We start from the raw sequence: 18,397 nt of genomic DNA on the forward strand, positions 1-18,397 counted from the left end.
CCATCCCAGAGTTCCAGGGGTTGGAGAGCATGGAGGGGGAAGGTTTTTCCTTTCTAACAAGTTCCCAAGTCATAGTGATACTGCTGGTCCAGGGACCCTACTTTAAGAACTACCGACCTCAGGGAACCTTCACAGTAAGTATCTGTAATGAGTCCAATCAATGAAAACTTCAGTGAATTAGACTTCATTAGAATTACTTCGACTTTGTTTTAGGAAAGTCTATAGACATTTTTGTTTAATGCTGCATACATATGCATTATCTCCACCTAGGCGTCAAATAAATATTCTCTGGGGTACTGATCTAATGAGAATACTGGTAGATATAAATGCTCTTCCATTTGCATTTTAATTATTTGAAAACTAATGTTCACAAATTCGCTCCCTGGTGCTCTAATCATTTCCTCTACTATTCAATGCTTATCAAAGCATGTCATTAATAAAATAGATCAATACAAAATGTTTTATGATGTGAAGAAAGTCGAGTCCCAAAGAATGCGTCTCACAACCTTAGAGAAAATAAATGAAATAGAAACCTAGAACTGCTTCACTAAACTATGAGTGATGATTTGTTGAACGCCTCAAGAGGAAGTAAAAAGTTACATTTGCATCATTTCTGTATTTGATCAGCCGTTGTTTACCTGACTTGTTCTTGGGCTGCCTTAGATTCTGAGCTGGCTTCCCTTTAGGCTTTTTCATAAACAAATAATTGGAAATGTCTCTAAGGAGGGGAGAGACCAGTTCCTCATTGCAGCTGGTAGCAAGGTTGCTTTCACTCAGCCGGGAGGGCGCATTGTTACAGGTGTGGAACTTGTTGCTCCGAGCCCTCGCCTGGCAGCTCACTCTGGATCTGCAGGCTCTGAGGAGCCTCAGGACCCACCTGGGTGCAGTTGCCTTCAGGGACAGACCATCTTACAGGTATTCAAGGCAACATTCAGCTGCTTTCTGGGTTTCTCTCTTGCACTTTCCTTTTGTCCTATTGCTATCAGGTTCGCTTGTTTTGCTGATCTCTCCAGGTCTCATTAGAATTAGTGAATCATTAACCTGCAATGGTTTCATTTCTAGTACAGTGAGATGGCTTCCCCAACAGTGTGGGTGGGTGTTTGCTGGATTCTCAAAGCTTGGAAGGTCAAAGGTTGGTGAATTTTCTTTATGGTGACCATGTATTAATTTCCGCTTTTAAACATAAAGAAGAGTTAGCATGAATGGATTGACTTGTTAACTTTTGATTCTACCAGATCCACTGGGTGTAGTCATTTAGGGAAAGCTTCCCAGGAGCCTTAGCCATTATCTCATTTAATTTCTGCAACAGGCCTGTGAGGGAGGTTCTTTGATGTCCTCTTGGTAAATGCTGCATGGCAGTTGGCAGAGGAGAAGTGGCTTGTCCTAGGTCACACAGCCAATTGGCGGTGATACTGGAAGAGAAACCAGACCCATTTCTTCTGGTGCTTGAGCTCTTCCTGCCTTTCTGCAAACCACCTCCCTAAGCCCTGCTGTTTTTAAAGTTTCTCCATTTCCGCAGTGCATCATGTTGGCAGTTACTATTGCCTTGGTTCCAATATTTAAGACAGTGGCTAATAAATAATTCTTACCGATGTGAATCCTATTGGCCATAAATAACTTCCTACCAGCAGCTACACCCCTGTGTCTGAACGACTACAAAGGAAACCCAAAGCTGTATCCTAACCCCTCAAAAGAGGAGAGGAAAAGGCCAAAAGGACAGAGGGGAAACCCAAAGACTAAGAAATCTGATCTAACTATTATGCAAGTGCCTATGCAAATATACTGAATTCCTTTAACATTGTTGCTGCCTAGAACTTGGACAGTCTTCTAAAGGAGAAAAATAATAGAACGGCCCTGATTGTATGTATGTGTGAAAGTACCTATTGATTCAAAATTAGCTGGGTGGGGTGGTAAGCATCCATAGCCCCAACTACTCAGGAGCACTGCAGCATGAGGATTCTGTGAGGCTAGGAGTTTGAGGTTACAGTGCACTATGATCACACCTCTGCACTCAGCCTGGGCGACAGAGCCAGACTCCATCTCTAAAAAGAAAAAAAAAAAAGAAAGAAAGTACCTATAGATTTAATGCTCAGCTCAGCATTTGTTTGTTGGGAGAATGAGGAACTGGCCTCTCCATGTAGCAACAATGTACCTTATTTTATCAATGGTAGGGAGGGACCATTTCATACCTCTCCAGCAATGTTGGTATTAACCTTCAGAGCAGCCTCCAGGAATTACCAATCTAAAACCAAAACTAGTACAATCTCACCTTAACTGAACATAAGTTTCCTAAACTGGCATTGCCCTCTTTCCTCCACTCTGCAAAAAAGGGTACCTCATGGGTTTTAGTTCTACATGTGAAGTTCTATAACAATTGAGCCCTCAGCTCAAAATAAAGCAAACACAACATTAAGAATTTTAGATTTCTTTTGTGAATAAGAGTTGAATTGACGTTAGTTTGCATCTAAGTTGTTCCTCAAACAACTCACCAGTCTGAAATCCAGTACCTGTTAGTTTCATTTGGCATTTTAAAAAGGTTTTTATAGAGATGGGGTCTCACTATGTTGCCCAGGCTGGTCTTGAACTTCTAGGCTCAAGGGATCCTCCCGCCTTTGCCTCCCAAAGTGCTCGGATTACAGGCATGAGCCTCTGTGCCTGGACTTATTTGACCTTAAACAAGGTAAGAGTCAGGGAGTAAAATAAGAGACCACAAAGTCCCCAAAATCAATGTCAAGTCACAACATTGTCATGACAATGTCATAACATTGAGCTCCTCCTCTACTGATAGGAATAGATCTAACAACCTATTAATTATCTATTCACAAGGTTGTTGGACTTCTATGACTGACACAGATTAAATGAAACAAAGAGGAGAGAGTGGTTGCCATAGGCAAGTACAAAAAGCATAGTGAGAAGTAAGGAATAAAAATTAGGGAGTACATTGGTGTGGGGCCATTTGGTGTGGGAGTGAATATTCAGATGCTATAGAAGCCTGTAACAATTATTGTATTCTCCACAGAACTATAGTAAACATAGTAGTAATCACTGTATTTTGGCAAAGTACTAGAACGATAGTCAACAGAATGAGGTCAGGTTATAAGGAAAAGGTTTATTGGTTTTCAGCCTTCTCTATATCAAGTTAAAGAAGCAAATAATACACCCTAGAAAAGTTCTACTAAAAAGTATTGCCCATGCAATTAAAATTATAAGAAGTAAATTATTAGCCATTCTTAAATTTTGGCTATCCAAATGTGGGCAATGGGTTTCAGATTGCTGAGTTCTGCTTTAGAATGATAAACTTACTAAAACTATTATTGATGATCTTGGAATATACGGTCAACTACTAATGTTCCATCCACAAACAATCCACGCACAGTCTGAAGCCACCTCCCATGCCATCTGGGGCCAGGGAAGATGGGTCTCTCGCCTGTCCCACAGTCCCACACCTGGTCTGCAAATCATCAAGCCTCAACTCTCATGCCATAAGGGATGTGTAAGGATTGATGTTTTCCCACACATACCTTCTTCATGTGGGAAAGTACAGAATAACGAAACTGCAATAAGCCACTCCCATGAATCAAGCTGTGAAATGGAAGGGTCGGCTTTTCTTGAGCATGAGAAGAGATAATTCTGCATGCATAGATTGCAAAAAACACCTCCAATCATGAACAGTAGGGTACCTGGTGATGTCTGGGTTTTTCTTTTCAAACCTGCAAGTCATTTTTCCAAAATGTAAAGATTGATAGAATCTAAGATAAAAGACATTGTCAGATACTTTACATCAGTTACCTTCAAAGCCTGTCTCATTCTGTAATTTAAACCTTGAGGGAAGGAGCCTTGTTTTCCTTGTTCTTGCATCCCCAGAATGCACCACAGTATGTACATACATACGTAAATGTAGATGATAAGGAGGTTTTAATGTATATTTGATTCTCTTAAAATGGAATAATCACAAGGGGAGGAACTATGTGGTTTCCAGGAAGTACCTTAAGTTACCAAAGTTTTTAAAGGCTTTTTTGTTTGAACCTAGAAGGAATATTAAGTAGACAGTAAACAGACTTCAATACGCTATTTAGATGAGAAGGCTGGAGTCACATATATTAATTATCTTCTGAGCGTAAAGGATGCTGATGTGAACTGAGCTCTATTGCCTATGAAGAATTAGAAGTTTTCCTTTGAAATTTTAGACCTTTTTTCTCACTGCAGTCTCCCTCATTTGCTACATATTTCACAGTCTGCTCTTCCTCACTACAGATGCAATAACCCGCTTGACATTCTCCTCTGGTAAAGGAAAAGAACTACGAGAGGAAGCATGGCACTTGGATGCAGAAATTGAGCACCCTCCATGTGATCCAGAGAACAGCAACTCATACGTCTTCTGGAACCTTCTACCAACAGTAGAACCTCTTAGCTTTATGGAGAAAACAGAGTCATTCTGTCCAGAGGTGCCACCCCAAGACTGTGGAGCCTCTCCTCGGCCCTCGCTGAGGAGCCTGCCAAAGAACCAGGGGAGTCTCCTCCAGTTTGACCGGCAAGCCCCAGGCCGCATCTCCACCTCGCCCACTTTGAGGAGATTAAGGACCCGTGGCTGTGGGACAAGGCAGGATGCCTGGCAGGTGACCACCTGGGGAAGCTGGGGAGCTCCTGTGGGCTTCCCATGTTACCTTTCGAAGAGCCTGCCAGGAAGCCCAAAGGATTCTTCACACTTGCTGTCACCCTTGAGACTCCACTCAAGATTGACCTCTGAACCTGAAAGGGCCCTGAATGCAGCTGACTCACTGGAGCCCCAAACCCGGCCCACTGACAAGTATCTCCCTCCTGAGCTTCAGCCTGTCAATGAAGGGTCCCTTCACCAGGCCTCTCTTCGGCAGCAAGAAGGCCACTTCCTGCCCAGCCCCACCCTACGACGCCCTAGTCCTCAGGTAACACAGCTCTATGCCTCCGGCCTCTCAGTTGCTGAACCACAAAGCAAAATAGATCTCAGAGTTGCTTAGTTCCCCCAAGGGCCAGTAGATCCTAAAAAGGAGGCAGCACAGGAAGTCACACTGAGGGGACACATTCTCTTTAGGAAGCATTGGCTCTTAAGTGAAAGGAGGGCAGCAATCTGGGGAGGAAAGAAAATGATCTCGCTCACTTTCTTCTGTCCTTAGAGGCACTTTGAGAAAGGATGCACCAAGGCCAGGCTTACCGATGGTCTGTCAGGTACCCGAGAGCAATGGGGGCCCTCTTGCAAATGCACACTATTTAAAGACAACGTCGTGTCACTGATTTAAAAGGGGAGAAAGAGCCAGTTATTCAAATTTCCAATCCCACCAAAATGTAAAACATGTTTTAACTAGGAGGGCTCATTGTTTCTCCTTTCAACATATTTGCTTTGGAGTTTGGGATGGGTTTGAGCAATACTAAAACATATGTTCTTAAAATTTATTTCAGGGAGAAGAATTGCACCCATCCAGGTGTGTATGCATTTATTTTCTCCAGTGCTATGACATCTGTTGACTATTTACTATTAGATTTTTATTTCTGTCCTGACATAACAAAGCTGATGGTGTGTTAACCAGTGCACTTTGTTTTATAGCACTCAAGTCACTCTTCGCATTTATAGGTGCACGAGTTTTCATTTCAAGAGTCACCCTTTAAAAGCACAGCATTTGGGGGCAGGATACAATGCCATATGCAGTCATAGTTTTCATTTTGAATTGTCAATGTCTTGGCCCTGTGGCTTAATTAACATCCACTTAGTAATAGGTTTTGTCTGGTAGAGAAAATAGAAAGGCCAGAGATATGCAACAGCTTTTCAAAGAAAAATTTGGAGGATAAAAGAAAGGAACAAGATGTCCTGGTTAAATCTAGGGTGACCTTTAAAATAACCTGTTACGACAGACTGTGCCCTTATCCAGAATGAAGTAGACTGTGTCATTTCCGAAACCAGCTCTGAACTTTCAGCATGGCACCCTGGTTGTAGCAATGGATCTGCCATCTCTGACAGAGATGAAGAGTTTCTGCAGCAGCAAGGGAAAGATCCATGCCCAATTTTATCTTCCTGACTTGTGGGATTGGCAGGAAAGCCCTCATTTCATTTGAAAAGTCACAGAGGATTTTTTTTGAGAAATAGCTGCTGTTTTATTACTGGACCTCAATCCTCAAGCAATAGTTTGATGTTCATAGCAGTAAGGATAACATCCATGTACACATTCTTTGTTGATTTTAATCCTTGTTGGCCTAATTGTATCAACAAAGGTAGAAGATACTTACCAAGCCATAGGGAAATGCAAATTGTTATGTTTGTGTATCAGTTGGCTATTGCTAGATAAAAAACCACTTAAAGTAACAGACAGTTATTGTTTCTTATAAATCTCTGTGTTCCCTGGGGGTGACTTGGTCTAGGCTGGGTTTAGCTGAGCAGTTCCACTCCAAATGTTCCTTATCCTGCTCATGGGATCAAAGGGCTCCCATGGGTCCATGGGATCAATTAAGCAGATTCTTTATACAGTGAAGGGAGAGGTTCAAGAGGACAAGTAGAAACATGCAAGGCCTCTTGGAGCCTGGGCTCTGAATCTGGTCTAATTTTATTGACCAAAGCAAGTCACTCAGTTGAACTCAGGGTCAGGGAATTACATGTTATCAACAGTGGGAGAGCATTGAAATGTTACATGGCAAAGTGTATGGATGTAAGGAATGGGGAAGAGTGGGGCTGTTAATGTAAGTCTTCCATACATGTGAAACAGAATAAAGCTCTCAGATGAGATCTAGTTCAGTTGTGTCAAAGAAAGTGAAAAAGGGTAGTCTTAGAAAAAAAATGATGTTTAGAGTTGAATTATTTTAGTAAGATGTTGAGAAATTTTATTCCTTACCCTAAGAGCAGTGTGAAACCATTTAATGAATTGATATGATCAGATGGATGTCAGATATACCTGGGATTTAGATGCAAGTAGACTTGAGTCAAATAATTCGAATGTTCAGGTATGAGAAGTTGTTAAGTTAGATTATGATGAAGGCAGTGGGGTTAAAAAGAAGTATCTCAATGCAAGAGATATTTAGGAGATACAATCCCCCAGACTTTGTGAATGGTAGCCTATCAGGGTGAGGGAAAGGAATCTTCAAGAATGACCTCCAAGCTTCTGGCTTGTTCAACTGGGTAACCAAGGTGTCCATTCACTGACCTAGATAAACTTGGGTAAAGAAATGAAATATGAGTGGTTAGAGTGTAGGTCTTGTGTTCAGGTTTGGACATATTGAGTTTGAGGACCTATGAAACATCTAAGTGGAGATTTTGAGTAAATAATTGGTTAGAGAAGGCACCAGGGGTGGTTGTACTATATGTATATTTGTGAGTCTTAAACAAGGAATGTTTCCTAGAGCAGGTAAAGTCTGGGTCCAGCTCTGATTATTAGATGGAGCCAGCAGACATAAAGGCAGATCAATGGGATGCATGAAGCCATTTGCAAAAAAATGATGTGAAGGTAATTTCCATTGCCATATGAAATCTGTGAGGAAATAACAAAAATAGTCTTGGTAAATTTTAAAAGAACAGCTAGGTCAGGCTGGGCACAATGGCTCATGCCTATAATCCCAGCACTGTGGAAGGGCCAGGCAGGCGGATCACTTGAGGTCAGGAGTTTGAGATCAGCCTGGCCAACATAGTGAAACCTCATCTCTACTAAAATTTTTTTTTTTTTAAATAATCTGGGTGTGGTGGTGGGCACCTATAACTCCCTTCTTAGCCTGTTGACTTAAAGGTAGGAGGAGCCCAAAGTGTCCAGGTGGCAATTTTAACTTCAGTTTAATGGAAACTTTCTTGCATCTCCTGGTGGCAGTGTTCCTCCCTCTGGAACTAAGACCTCTAGGCCAGCAGAACGTAATGTCACAGGAACAGGAGGCAAAAATTTGGCTAGTGGATCACTAGGGGTGATGATGAGTAGTGCCACTTTGACTTCCACCCCTTGATTCCTGAACCTGTGAATCCTGGCTATGGGAGAAACAGTACCATATATTGGATGCTGATTCAGAGCATTACATGGCCATCCAGAAAACTTTGTCCCAGCCCTGCAAAGTATTGTCACCTATTTGGCACTACGATTGTGACTTCAAAAGGCCATTCCACCATTCTGTCAATCCAGCTGCTTCAGGATAATGGGGAACATGGTAAGACCAGTGAATTCCATGAGCATGAACCCACTGTCGCACTGCTTTGTCCATAAAGTGAGTGCCTTGGTCAGAGGCAATGCTGTGTGGAATACCATGATGGTGGATAAGGCATTCCATGAGCCCACAGATGGTAGTTTTGCCAGAAGCACTGCATACAGGATAGGCAAACCCATATTCGGAGTAAGTATCTATCCCAGTGAGGACAAACCTCTGCCCTTTTCATGATGGAAGAAGTTCAGTATAATCAACCTGCCACCAGGTAGCTGTCTGATCACCCCAAGGAATGGTGCCATATCGAGGGCTCAGTGTTGACCTATGCTGCTGGCAAACTGGGCACTCAGAAGTGGCTGTAGCCAGGTCAGCCTTGGTGAGTGGAAGTCCACTTTGCTGAGCTTATAAGTAACCTCCATCCCTACCACCATGGCTACTTTGTTCATGGGCCCATCGGGCAATGACAGGGGCAGCTGGGGAAAGAGGCTGAGTGGTGTCCACAGAACGGGTCATCCTATCCACTTGATTATTAAAATCCTCCTCTGCTGAGGTCACCCATTCATGAGCACCTACGTGGGGTACAAATATCTTCACAGTTTTTGACCACTCAGAGAGGTCTATCCACATACCCCTTCCCCAAATTTCTTTGTCACCAATTTTCCAATCATGCTTCTTCCAAGCCCCTGACCATCCAGCCAATCCATTGGCTGCAGCCCATAAATCAGTATATAATTGCACATCTGGCCATTTCTCCCTCCATGCAAAGTACACAACCAGGTGTACTCCTCGAAGTTCTGCCCACTGGGAAGATTTCCTTTCACCGTTATCCTTCAGGGATGTCCCAGAAAAGGCTTGTAGTGCTACAGCTGTCCACTTTTGGGTGGTGCCTGCATATTGTGCAGAACAATCTGTGAATCAGGCCCTAGTCTTCTCTTCCTCTGTCAGTTGGTCATAGGGAACTCCCCATGAGGCCATTGGTGCAGACTGGGGGAGAGAAGGCAGGGTGGCAGGAGTGGAGACCATGAGCATTTGAGCCACTTCCTCATATAACTTACTTGTGCCTTCAGGACCCGCTTGAGCCCAATCACATATATACCACTTCCATTTGATGATGAAATGCTGCTATGCATGACCCACTTTATGGCTAGATGGGTCAGAAAGCACCCAGTTCATGATAGGCAGTTCAGGTCGCATGGTGACTTGATGACCCATAGTCAAATGTTCAGTTTCCACCAAAGCCCAGTAACAGGCCAAGAGCTGTCTCTCAAAAGGAGAGTAGTTATCTGCAGAAGATGGCAGGGCCTTGCTCCAAAATCCTAGAGGTCTCTGCTGTGATTCACCTATAGGGGACTGCCAAAGGCTCCAAACAGCATCTCTGTCTGCCACTGACACCTTAAGCACCATTGGATCTGCTGGGTCACATGGCCCAAGTGGCAGAGCAGCTTGCACAGCAGCCTGGACCTGTTGCAGAGCCTTCTGTTCTGGACCCCACTCAAAACTGGCCACCTTTCAGGTCACTCGATAAATGGGCCAGAGTAACACACCCAAATGAGGAATGTGTTGCCTCCAAAATCCAAATAGGCCTACTAGGCATTGTGCCTCTTTCTTGGTTGGAGGAGGGGCCAAATGTAGCAACTTATCTTTCACTTTAGAAGGAATATCTTGAAAGGTCCCACACCACTGGACCCCTAGAAATTTTACTGAGGTGGAAGTTTTCTGAATTTTAATCAAATTTATTTCCCATCCTCTGGCATGCAAATGTGTCACCAATAAGTCCAATGTATTTGCTACTTCTTGCTCACTGGATCCAATCAGCGTAATGTCATCAGTGTAATGGACCAGTGTGATATCTTGCGGAGGCGAAAAGCGATCAAGGTCTCTCCGAATAAGATTATGACACAAAGCTAGAGAGTTGATATACCCCTGAGGCAAGACAGTAATGGTATATTGCTGGCCTTGCTAGCTGAAGGCAAATTGCTTCTGGTGGGCCTTATGGACAGGAATGGAGAAAAAGGCATTTGCCAAGTCACTGGCTGCATACCGGTACCAGGAGATGTGTTCATTGGCTCAAGCAATGAAACCACATCTGGTAAAGCAGCTGCAATTGGAGTCACCACTTGGTTAAGCTTATAATAATTCACTGTCATTCTCCAGGATCCATTTGTCTTCTGCACAGGCCAAATGGGAGAGTTGAACAGGGATGTGGTGGGAATCACCACTCCTGCGTCTTTCGAGTCCTTGATGGTAGCATTAATTTCCACAATCCCTCCAGGAATGCGATTTTTTTTTTTATTTACTATTTTTCTAGGTAGAGGTAGCTCTAAATGGCTTCCATTTTGCCTTTCCCTCCGTAATAGCCCTCACCCTACCAGTCAGGAAGCCAATGTGGGGGTTCTGCCAGCTGCTAAGTATGTCTATGCCAATTATATACTCTGGTCCTGGAAAAATGACCACAAGATGAGTCTGGGGACCCACTGGACTCACTGTAAGTCAGACCTGAGCTAAAACTCCATTAATTACCTGACCTCCATAAGCCCCTACTTTAACTGGAGGACCACAATGATGTTTTGGGTTCCCTGGAATCAACCTCAGCTCAGAGCCAGTGTCCAGTAGTCCCCAAAATGTCTGATCATTTCCCTTTCCCCAGTACACAGTTACCTTGGTAAAAGGCCAGAGGTCTCCTTAGGGAAGGATGGGAGAAAGATTCACGGCATAGTGAGTTGAGATCGCACCACTGCACTCCAGCCTGGACGGCAGAGCAAGGCTGCATATCAAAAAAAGATTCACTGCATAAATTGTCAGTAATGTAGTGGGGTCCTTCCTCAAGGGGATCTGGCCTTCCCTTTATTCAAGGGGTTCTGGGTTTGTAAACTGGCTCAAGTCTGGAAATTGATTGAGGGACCGTGATTCTGTTTTTATAATTCAAATTAGTCTTGTCCATTCAACCTAGAAGTTTTCTGCTTATAAAAATTAGGTAGGAATGTAGTAGGCTTCCTATCAATTTTAATTCTAGAAACACTGTAATTAATTAGCTAGTGCCAGCACTCTACAGGAGTCAGTCTATTCTGATTGCCGCTTTGCCTCTTCTGTCCATTACGGTAGCTACACCCACCTTGCCTTTGATGGTTGAGTGCTACCACCTGGCCTCTGCCACCTTGGGATCCAATTATTCCCATTGTATTTAAATTTTGTAGTTGAGTGACTGCAGTTCCCACTGTTAGATCTGACATACAGAGAAGAGCAATTACAGGGCTCTTCAAAAATGCAGGTCCTGCCCTCACAAATCTATTTCACAAGGCATTGGTCAAGGGTGTATCTTCTGACCCTCTCTACTGGGATGAGTAGGTCTAAAGTGACTAATCCACTCCACCATCCCAATCTCTCTAAGCCTTTGGATCCCTTCCTCTACATTAAACTAAGGGAGATGAGACATTTCCAGCTCACTCACAGTGGGCTATCTTTTAATCCATATTTTAGCTAACCAAGAAATAAACTCTTGGTCCCTTTTTTAACTCCCCAAGCTGAGACATTAAATGCAGAGTCCCTATTTAGTGGGCCCAAATCAATAAATTCAGCCTGATCCAACTCTATGTTCCTTCCACCATTATCCCACACCCTTAATATCAATTCCCATGCCTGTTCTCCAGATTTCTGTTTATATAAACTAGAAAACTCAAGCAGTTATTTTCAAGTGTAGGACCCCTCCTCATGGGTCACACTCTCAACCTTACCTCTAGGGGCCTGCTGGCACTTTAGTCCAGTTACAGGTCTAGAGGCAAACAAGGTTGTTGGGGGTGGCTCCTGAGAAGAATCAACATTATCTTGCCTGCCAACTGCCTCAAGGGAGGCCATCACTATTGCCTCAGGCAGTGCAGGGTTTATCTCCCCAGACAAAGGTGGAAAGGCTGATGGCAGCATGGGTCAGGGTGGGGATGTTGCCACTACTGGGGATGGGGAAGCTGTTTTTTTCTGGCAAAAAGGGTTGTCAGAATTTACAAACTCAGTGTCCCCAGCTTCATCAGGGTCCTCCCGGGCATCCTATTCCAAGTTGCAGGGTCTCATTCTTTTCCAATCAATGCCCTCACTTTAACAGTAGGCACCTGGTGGGGCTGTGCATGCACCTTTCATTGCAGGTCAGCTACTCGCATAATAAGAGCTTGTGTCTATTTTTCCACAATTTCAGCTCTTTCTCTACAAGAGATAAGACTGTCACTCAGGGCAATCTTAGCAAATTTTGAGGCTCAGTGTCTGCTTCTGAAGCCAGGAGTTAGAATCCCTGAGTTCATCATTTTCTCTCAACACTTTGTCTACTGAACTTAGGAGCACCCAACCAGCTTTGTTATGTTCCTTGGTTCTCCACATATGTCAAAGGTATTATGTATAGAGTCACTAAACTTGCCTGTCACAAGCAGTGAATCAGGAGTGTCAAATGCATTTATGTTGCATAACTCTCTAAACGGTTCACACCAAGGACTATCAGTGTTCTCCATACTATTAGAAGTAGAGTCCTTAGCATTTTTGGGTCTAATCATATGAAGCAGCCAACTCCAGAAGCCCCAAAACCAATGAAAGAACTCCATCCTTAGTACTCTGTTCCTCTAGAACCACTCCTTGTACCAAAATCTGTATTAGTCAGAGTTCTCTAGAGGAACAGAACTAATGGGATAGATAGATAGATAGATAGATAGATAGATAGATAGATAGATAGATAAAGAGTTTATTAAGTATTAACTCACATGATCACGAGGTCCCACAATAGGCTGTCTGCCAGCTGCGGAGCAAGGAGAGCCAGTCAGAGTTCCAAAGCTGAAGAACTTGGAGTCCAATGTTCGAGGGCAGGAAGCATCCAGCATGGGAGAAAGACGTGGGCTGGGAGGCTAAGCCAATCTCAGATCTTCACGTTTTTCTGCTGCTTTAGATTTGCTGGCAGCTGATTAGATGGTGCCCACCCAGATTAAGGGTGGGTCTGCCTTCCCCCGCCCACTGACTGATATGTTAATCTCTTTTGGCAACACCTTCACAGATACACCCAGGATCAATACTTTGCATCCTTCAATCCAATCAAGTTGATACTCAGTATTAACCATCACAAGATTCTTACATTACTACTAATAAACAAGAACTGAAAACAAAAACAAACCGAGACAGATCCCCCATTTGTCTCTCTTCACTCCCTCTTCTCTTCTTCCACATGTCTCTGCTTTGTTCAAAGAGCCCACTTCCTTGAACAGCTGCTTGCCAGGCTGCATGGTCATGTAATGTTAGGTGAAGAGTGAAGAGCTCTGCATGAGGCCCCACTGTCTATCTAAGAGCAAGGGTTCTTGCCTCAAAAAAAAAAAAAAAAAGGCCTATCAAATGGTATAAACTAGGATTTAGCAAACTATGGCCCATAACCTGTTTCTGTTAATAAAGCTTTATTGGAACACACCAACGCCCACTCATTTGTGCATTGCCTGTGGCTGTTTTAACATTGTAATGGCAGAATTGGAAGAGACTGCATGGCCCACAAAGCCTAAAATGTTTACTATCTGTCTCTTTACAGAAAAGGTGTGCTGACCCCTGGCCTATACAATTAAGAAATGCTTGCCTCTGTGGCTTCCAATCACAGCAAAATTTTTTGTCTTGCAGAATAGATATGAAACCTTTTTCAAAAATACTGATTCTTCTATTACAGTGGTTTTGGGGTTTTTTTGTTTTGTTTTGTTTTGTTTTGATTTTTTGAGACAGAGTCTTGCTCTGTCACTCAGGCTGGAGTGCAGTGGTACAATCTCAGCTCACTGAAATCTCTGCCTCCTGGGTTCAAGTGATTCTCTTGTCTCAGCCTCCCGAGTAGGTGGGATTACAGGTGTGCACCACCACACCCGGCTAATTTTTGTGTTTTTAGTAGAGACAGGATTTCGTCATTGTTGGCCAGGCTGGCCTCAAACTCCTGACCTCAAGTCGTCCACCCTCCTTGGCCTCCCAAAGTGCTGGGATTACAGGTATTACAGTGTTTTAACCTGTAATATATGTAACCTGACAATGTGTAAGTGAGAAGTGCCCAATATACTCTTAGTTCTGAAATTGGCTAACTGGTAAACCCTTGCTCTCACGTTTTTCTTTGTGAACTCGTTCTTCCTGCCATTCCCTCTCTCATTCTGTAATATTTAAGTGAACTCATACTCACTTCAAACCTTCCTCTGTTATCACTAGAATATGGCCTCTGGAAAAAAAATCTTCACAATTCATTCTTACACAAGTGTGAGGGAATTTAGGCTTAAGGGATATACACTCTCATCTTTCCAAGTACAGCCAGCACATTTCTCCCTTTTGGGTTTCCCCGCATCTTATAAATGTCTCCATCATAATTTCTAAAACACTATATTGTGTTTCTTTTAAATTCATCTGCCCCCAAGAATCAAAACCTTCCTGAGAGCAGAGACTGCTTCTTATTTATCTTTGAACCTCTAGCATCCAGTACCCAGAAAGAGTCTACTTCCAAAAAGATGAATGGAAGAAGGAAGACAGGCAGGTTGGCAGGCTTCTTGGATTACAGTTCCACTTATCCATCCCCAATGCATTTGCATTTTAACAAAAGACAGCTTGAAGCCAAGCAGTGAAACTGTGTTGGTGGAAATTTTAAACATCAGAAGCAAGTGAGGGAGATGCTTTTGTGGATAGGGAAACATTCCTAGCATCCCTTCAATTTTATATTCATAGGAAGCATCCATCTTACCTAATTTTCAGGTCAGCCCTGAAAGAGAGAAGAGAAATGTACATGCTACATTTCTATAAGAATATAGACTAACCTTCCAATGCTCAAATAGAAAGTAGGAGAAAAATTAAATACATCCATATTAGCCACTGGGGCAACATTAACATGAAAGCCAAATGATGAGATATTTGAAAGTTTGTCTTGAGGAAAAAACAAACGAAGTATTAAATGCCAGTAAAACTTCCCCCAAAGTCAGAGTCATCTGGGGTTACCAATAGGGGGCAGCAGGACCTGGAGTTAAAATCTACTGGAGTCAAACTCCCTGAATTTAAATCCTAGCTCCACTTCTCTGTGGCAACAAGATCTTGCACAATTTCCTTAACCACTTGAAACTTCGATGTTTTTAATCCACAAAGTGGAGACACAAATACAGTCAGGCACTGTATTAATGATGCTTTTGTCAACAATGGGCCTCATATACAATAGTGGTCCCGTAAGATTATCATAACATAGTTTTGCTCTACCTAGTTTATGTTTAGATACACAAATACTTCCCATTGTGTTACTGCTGCCTACATTATTCAGTACCAAACGGTGTACAGGTTTGTAGCCTGGGAACCCCCAGTGACACCTTACAGCCTAGGTGTGTAGTAGGCTACACACCATTGAGGTTTGTGTAAGTTCACTCTGTGATGTTCACACAATGACAAAATTGCCTGAGGATGCATTTCTCAGAACGTATCCCCATCATTAAGCAATGCACACCTGTAGTGTTCCTCTCACAGGTCTTTCTTTTGAACTGGTTAATAATATAACTCAAATAGTAGCTATGGTTATTCTTAGAGAAACCATTCATTCAGCACCTCCCACATGTAAGTCATTGACTTATCCTTTCTAAAATTTTCTAACCCCAGAGCTAAATATTCTAACATCAGGCACATCAAATGTAATGTATCTGACCTTTAGGTTCAATACAATATTATACCCCACAGGCTTTTATTTAAAACCCCTTATGTCCCTAGCACTGTCTGTTAACTGTAGAACATACTAGAAGAGAAGACTCTGTCAGCTTCTTCGGGGCTTTAAGGCTTGTTGGACAGGATTCAGAGACTAATAGGCAGTGTACTGCTCATTACTCAAAAGAGAAGACTGCAGCCTTGGGGAGGCTTCCTGATATGGGCATGGTACAAGGGGAACCATGTGCCATTCTTCCAGCAGCATCAGCTCATCTATTAGGCTGGTGCAAAAGTAATTACAGGTTTTCCCATTACTTTTAATTGCGGCAAAAACTGCAATTACATTTGCACCAACCTAACGGAATGTAAGTTCCAGGAAAGTGGGATTTTCATCTGTTTTGTTTATTGCCTTATCCCCGGTACCTAGAACACTGCCTGGCACTTAGTAGGTGTCCAATAAATGTTTAAGGAAAGAAAAAGAAAAGAAAAAGGAAATTGACTGGTAGTTGGGTTTGGACATGCCTTTTAGGGAAAAATTGTATGGTCCCCTTTTGTTTCGTGTATTTTCTCCTCCAACTGTTTATCTGACTCCCTCCAGCTCCTCTTGACCTTCTCGATCTTCCTTATAGTTTTGTGCTTGTCTCTGAGTGTACTTTGGGTTTGTGGGGATTTGTACAAATATTGCTTAATCCCACAAGGGAGTATGTTGAGTGTTTTCCATAAAAAACAGTAACCTAGAAAGAAGGTGAGATTTTTGGGCAGTTGCCAGCAGTTACCATGGTGCTCTGAACACATGTCCTCAAAAAATATTACTGATTTGACCCCACAGCCACAGTACATGGCATTTCTCACACAAGATGAGACTCTTAAGAGGCATCTCTGTTCTGTGTTCAAACTGATGTATAGGGTACAAGTCTTCCATTTGTTCACTCTGCATTTATGAGAAATCGCCATCATAGTACGAGATTCCAGGCGGTAAACTAGAAGCTCATCATCCTATCTGCTTCTCATTTGCGTTTCCAACAAATGGAATACTTTGATAGAAAGTTGAATTGGAAACCATAGTCGAACATACAAAAGCGCATTCCCAACAATTTTTTGAAACTCATAATGGAAAAATATATCCCAGATTTAACCAAGAGAACTGTAGTTCAATAATTGGCAGTAGAGTTGTCATTTCTCTTTTGATTATTTTAAAAAGAGATTTTTAGAAAAAGTTTGTTACTGATGCTTAATTTGTTCTTCCTGTGTAATCAACCCATAGTTATAAGCAAGCATTCCAAATTGCACTATATTTCTTGCATAGGGTAAAACATTATGATTCTTAAAATGGAATGCCAACTTTTTCTAGTCACACAATTGCTGAAAAGCTGCCTGCTGAAAAAGACTACATTTACCATGAACTCTTACTACCAGACAAGGACTATAGTTTCTGATGAATAGGGCCTGATAAGGCTGCCTGATTAAAAAACAAAAATCACTGGGCAACATTCGTAGCAAAGGAAAAGATAAGACTATGCTTTATCCAAGTTGCAGTGCCTTCAATAAGATTTTATTCCTTTTAGACACACATATCACTAAAGGGCAGTTGTACTTCCCATATTCTCTAGCCTTTGTTATTATTTTTTCTTAAAATTTGCACCTGGGAATTAAAGGCTAGTAGTCCTTGGCTTAAGTCTGCTGCACAGAAGGAATCTTTTAAAAATGTAAGTGCTCTATTAGTCATATTTCTAAAAGGGGAGCTTTGAATTAATCATCTTCAAACATTTCTGCCAAGATAAAGGTCACCACACAATTACTGTCCTCACCCACTGGCCACAGAAGGAGAGAAGGAGAATGATGCTCCTGGATCTCACACTAGAGCATGCAGGACGCAGGCAGCCTCACGTGGCACACTTGCTTTCCACATAAGGAAACGGTGGCCCGGGGAAGCGACAGGCCAAGGTCACAGTTGGGAATCTGGGTCCTAAGTTGGGTGCCCTTGCCACTCAATAGGACTGCCCCATATTCGTTTCCTGTGGCTGCTATGATAAATTACCATAAATCAGGTGACTTTAAAAAACAGAAATTTATCCTCGTTCCATTCTGGAAATCAGAAGTCTGAAATCATAGTTTGGGCAGAGCCACACTTCCCCTGAAGGCTCTAGGGGAGGACTTTCGCTTGCTTTTTCATCCAGGCGTTCATTGGCTTGTGGCTGCCTCCCTTTAATCTCTGCCTCTGTCCGTCTTCACATACCCTTCTCTCTTCGCTGTGTCTCTTCTCTTAGTGTCTTTTTTTTTTTTCTTTTTTATGAGACGGAGTCTCACCCTGTCGCCCAGGCTGGAGTGTAGTGGCGTAATCTCAGCTCACTGCAACCTCTGCCTCTCAGATTCAAGCTATTCTCATGCCCCAGTCTCCTGAGTAGCTGGGACTACAGGCATGCGCCACCACATCGGGCTAATTTTTTGTATTTTTAGTAGAGACAGGGTCTCACCATCTTGGCCAGCTGGTCTCGAACTTCTGACTTCAGGTGATCCGCCCACCTTGGTCTCCCAAAGTACTGGGATTACAGGCGTGAGCTACTGAGCCTGGACTCTTGTCTTTTATAAGGACATTTGTCGTTGGATT

At 42.8% G+C, this 18,397-nt stretch overlaps 1 protein-coding gene across 1 annotated transcript in view; it reads left to right on the forward strand.

Annotated features, from left to right (window-relative positions):
• The first annotated feature begins 771 nt into the window (after positions 1 to 771).
• Positions 772 to 18,397, forward strand: part of PLEKHG7 (pleckstrin homology and RhoGEF domain containing G7) — a 68,692-nt gene continuing 51,066 nt past the window's right edge. Inside the window, exons 1-3 of the mRNA XM_008977054.4 lie at positions 772 to 915; positions 4,255 to 4,922; positions 5,434 to 5,456. Coding sequence (XP_008975302.3) covers positions 4,416 to 4,922; positions 5,434 to 5,456 — 530 coding nt within the window. The 5' untranslated portion in view covers positions 772 to 915; positions 4,255 to 4,415. The remainder of the gene's footprint in view (positions 916 to 4,254; positions 4,923 to 5,433; positions 5,457 to 18,397) is intronic.

This window comes from Pan paniscus, chromosome 10 (genome assembly GCF_029289425.2).
Source record: "Pan paniscus chromosome 10, NHGRI_mPanPan1-v2.0_pri, whole genome shotgun sequence".
Classification (NCBI taxonomy): Eukaryota; Metazoa; Chordata; class Mammalia; order Primates; family Hominidae; genus Pan; species Pan paniscus.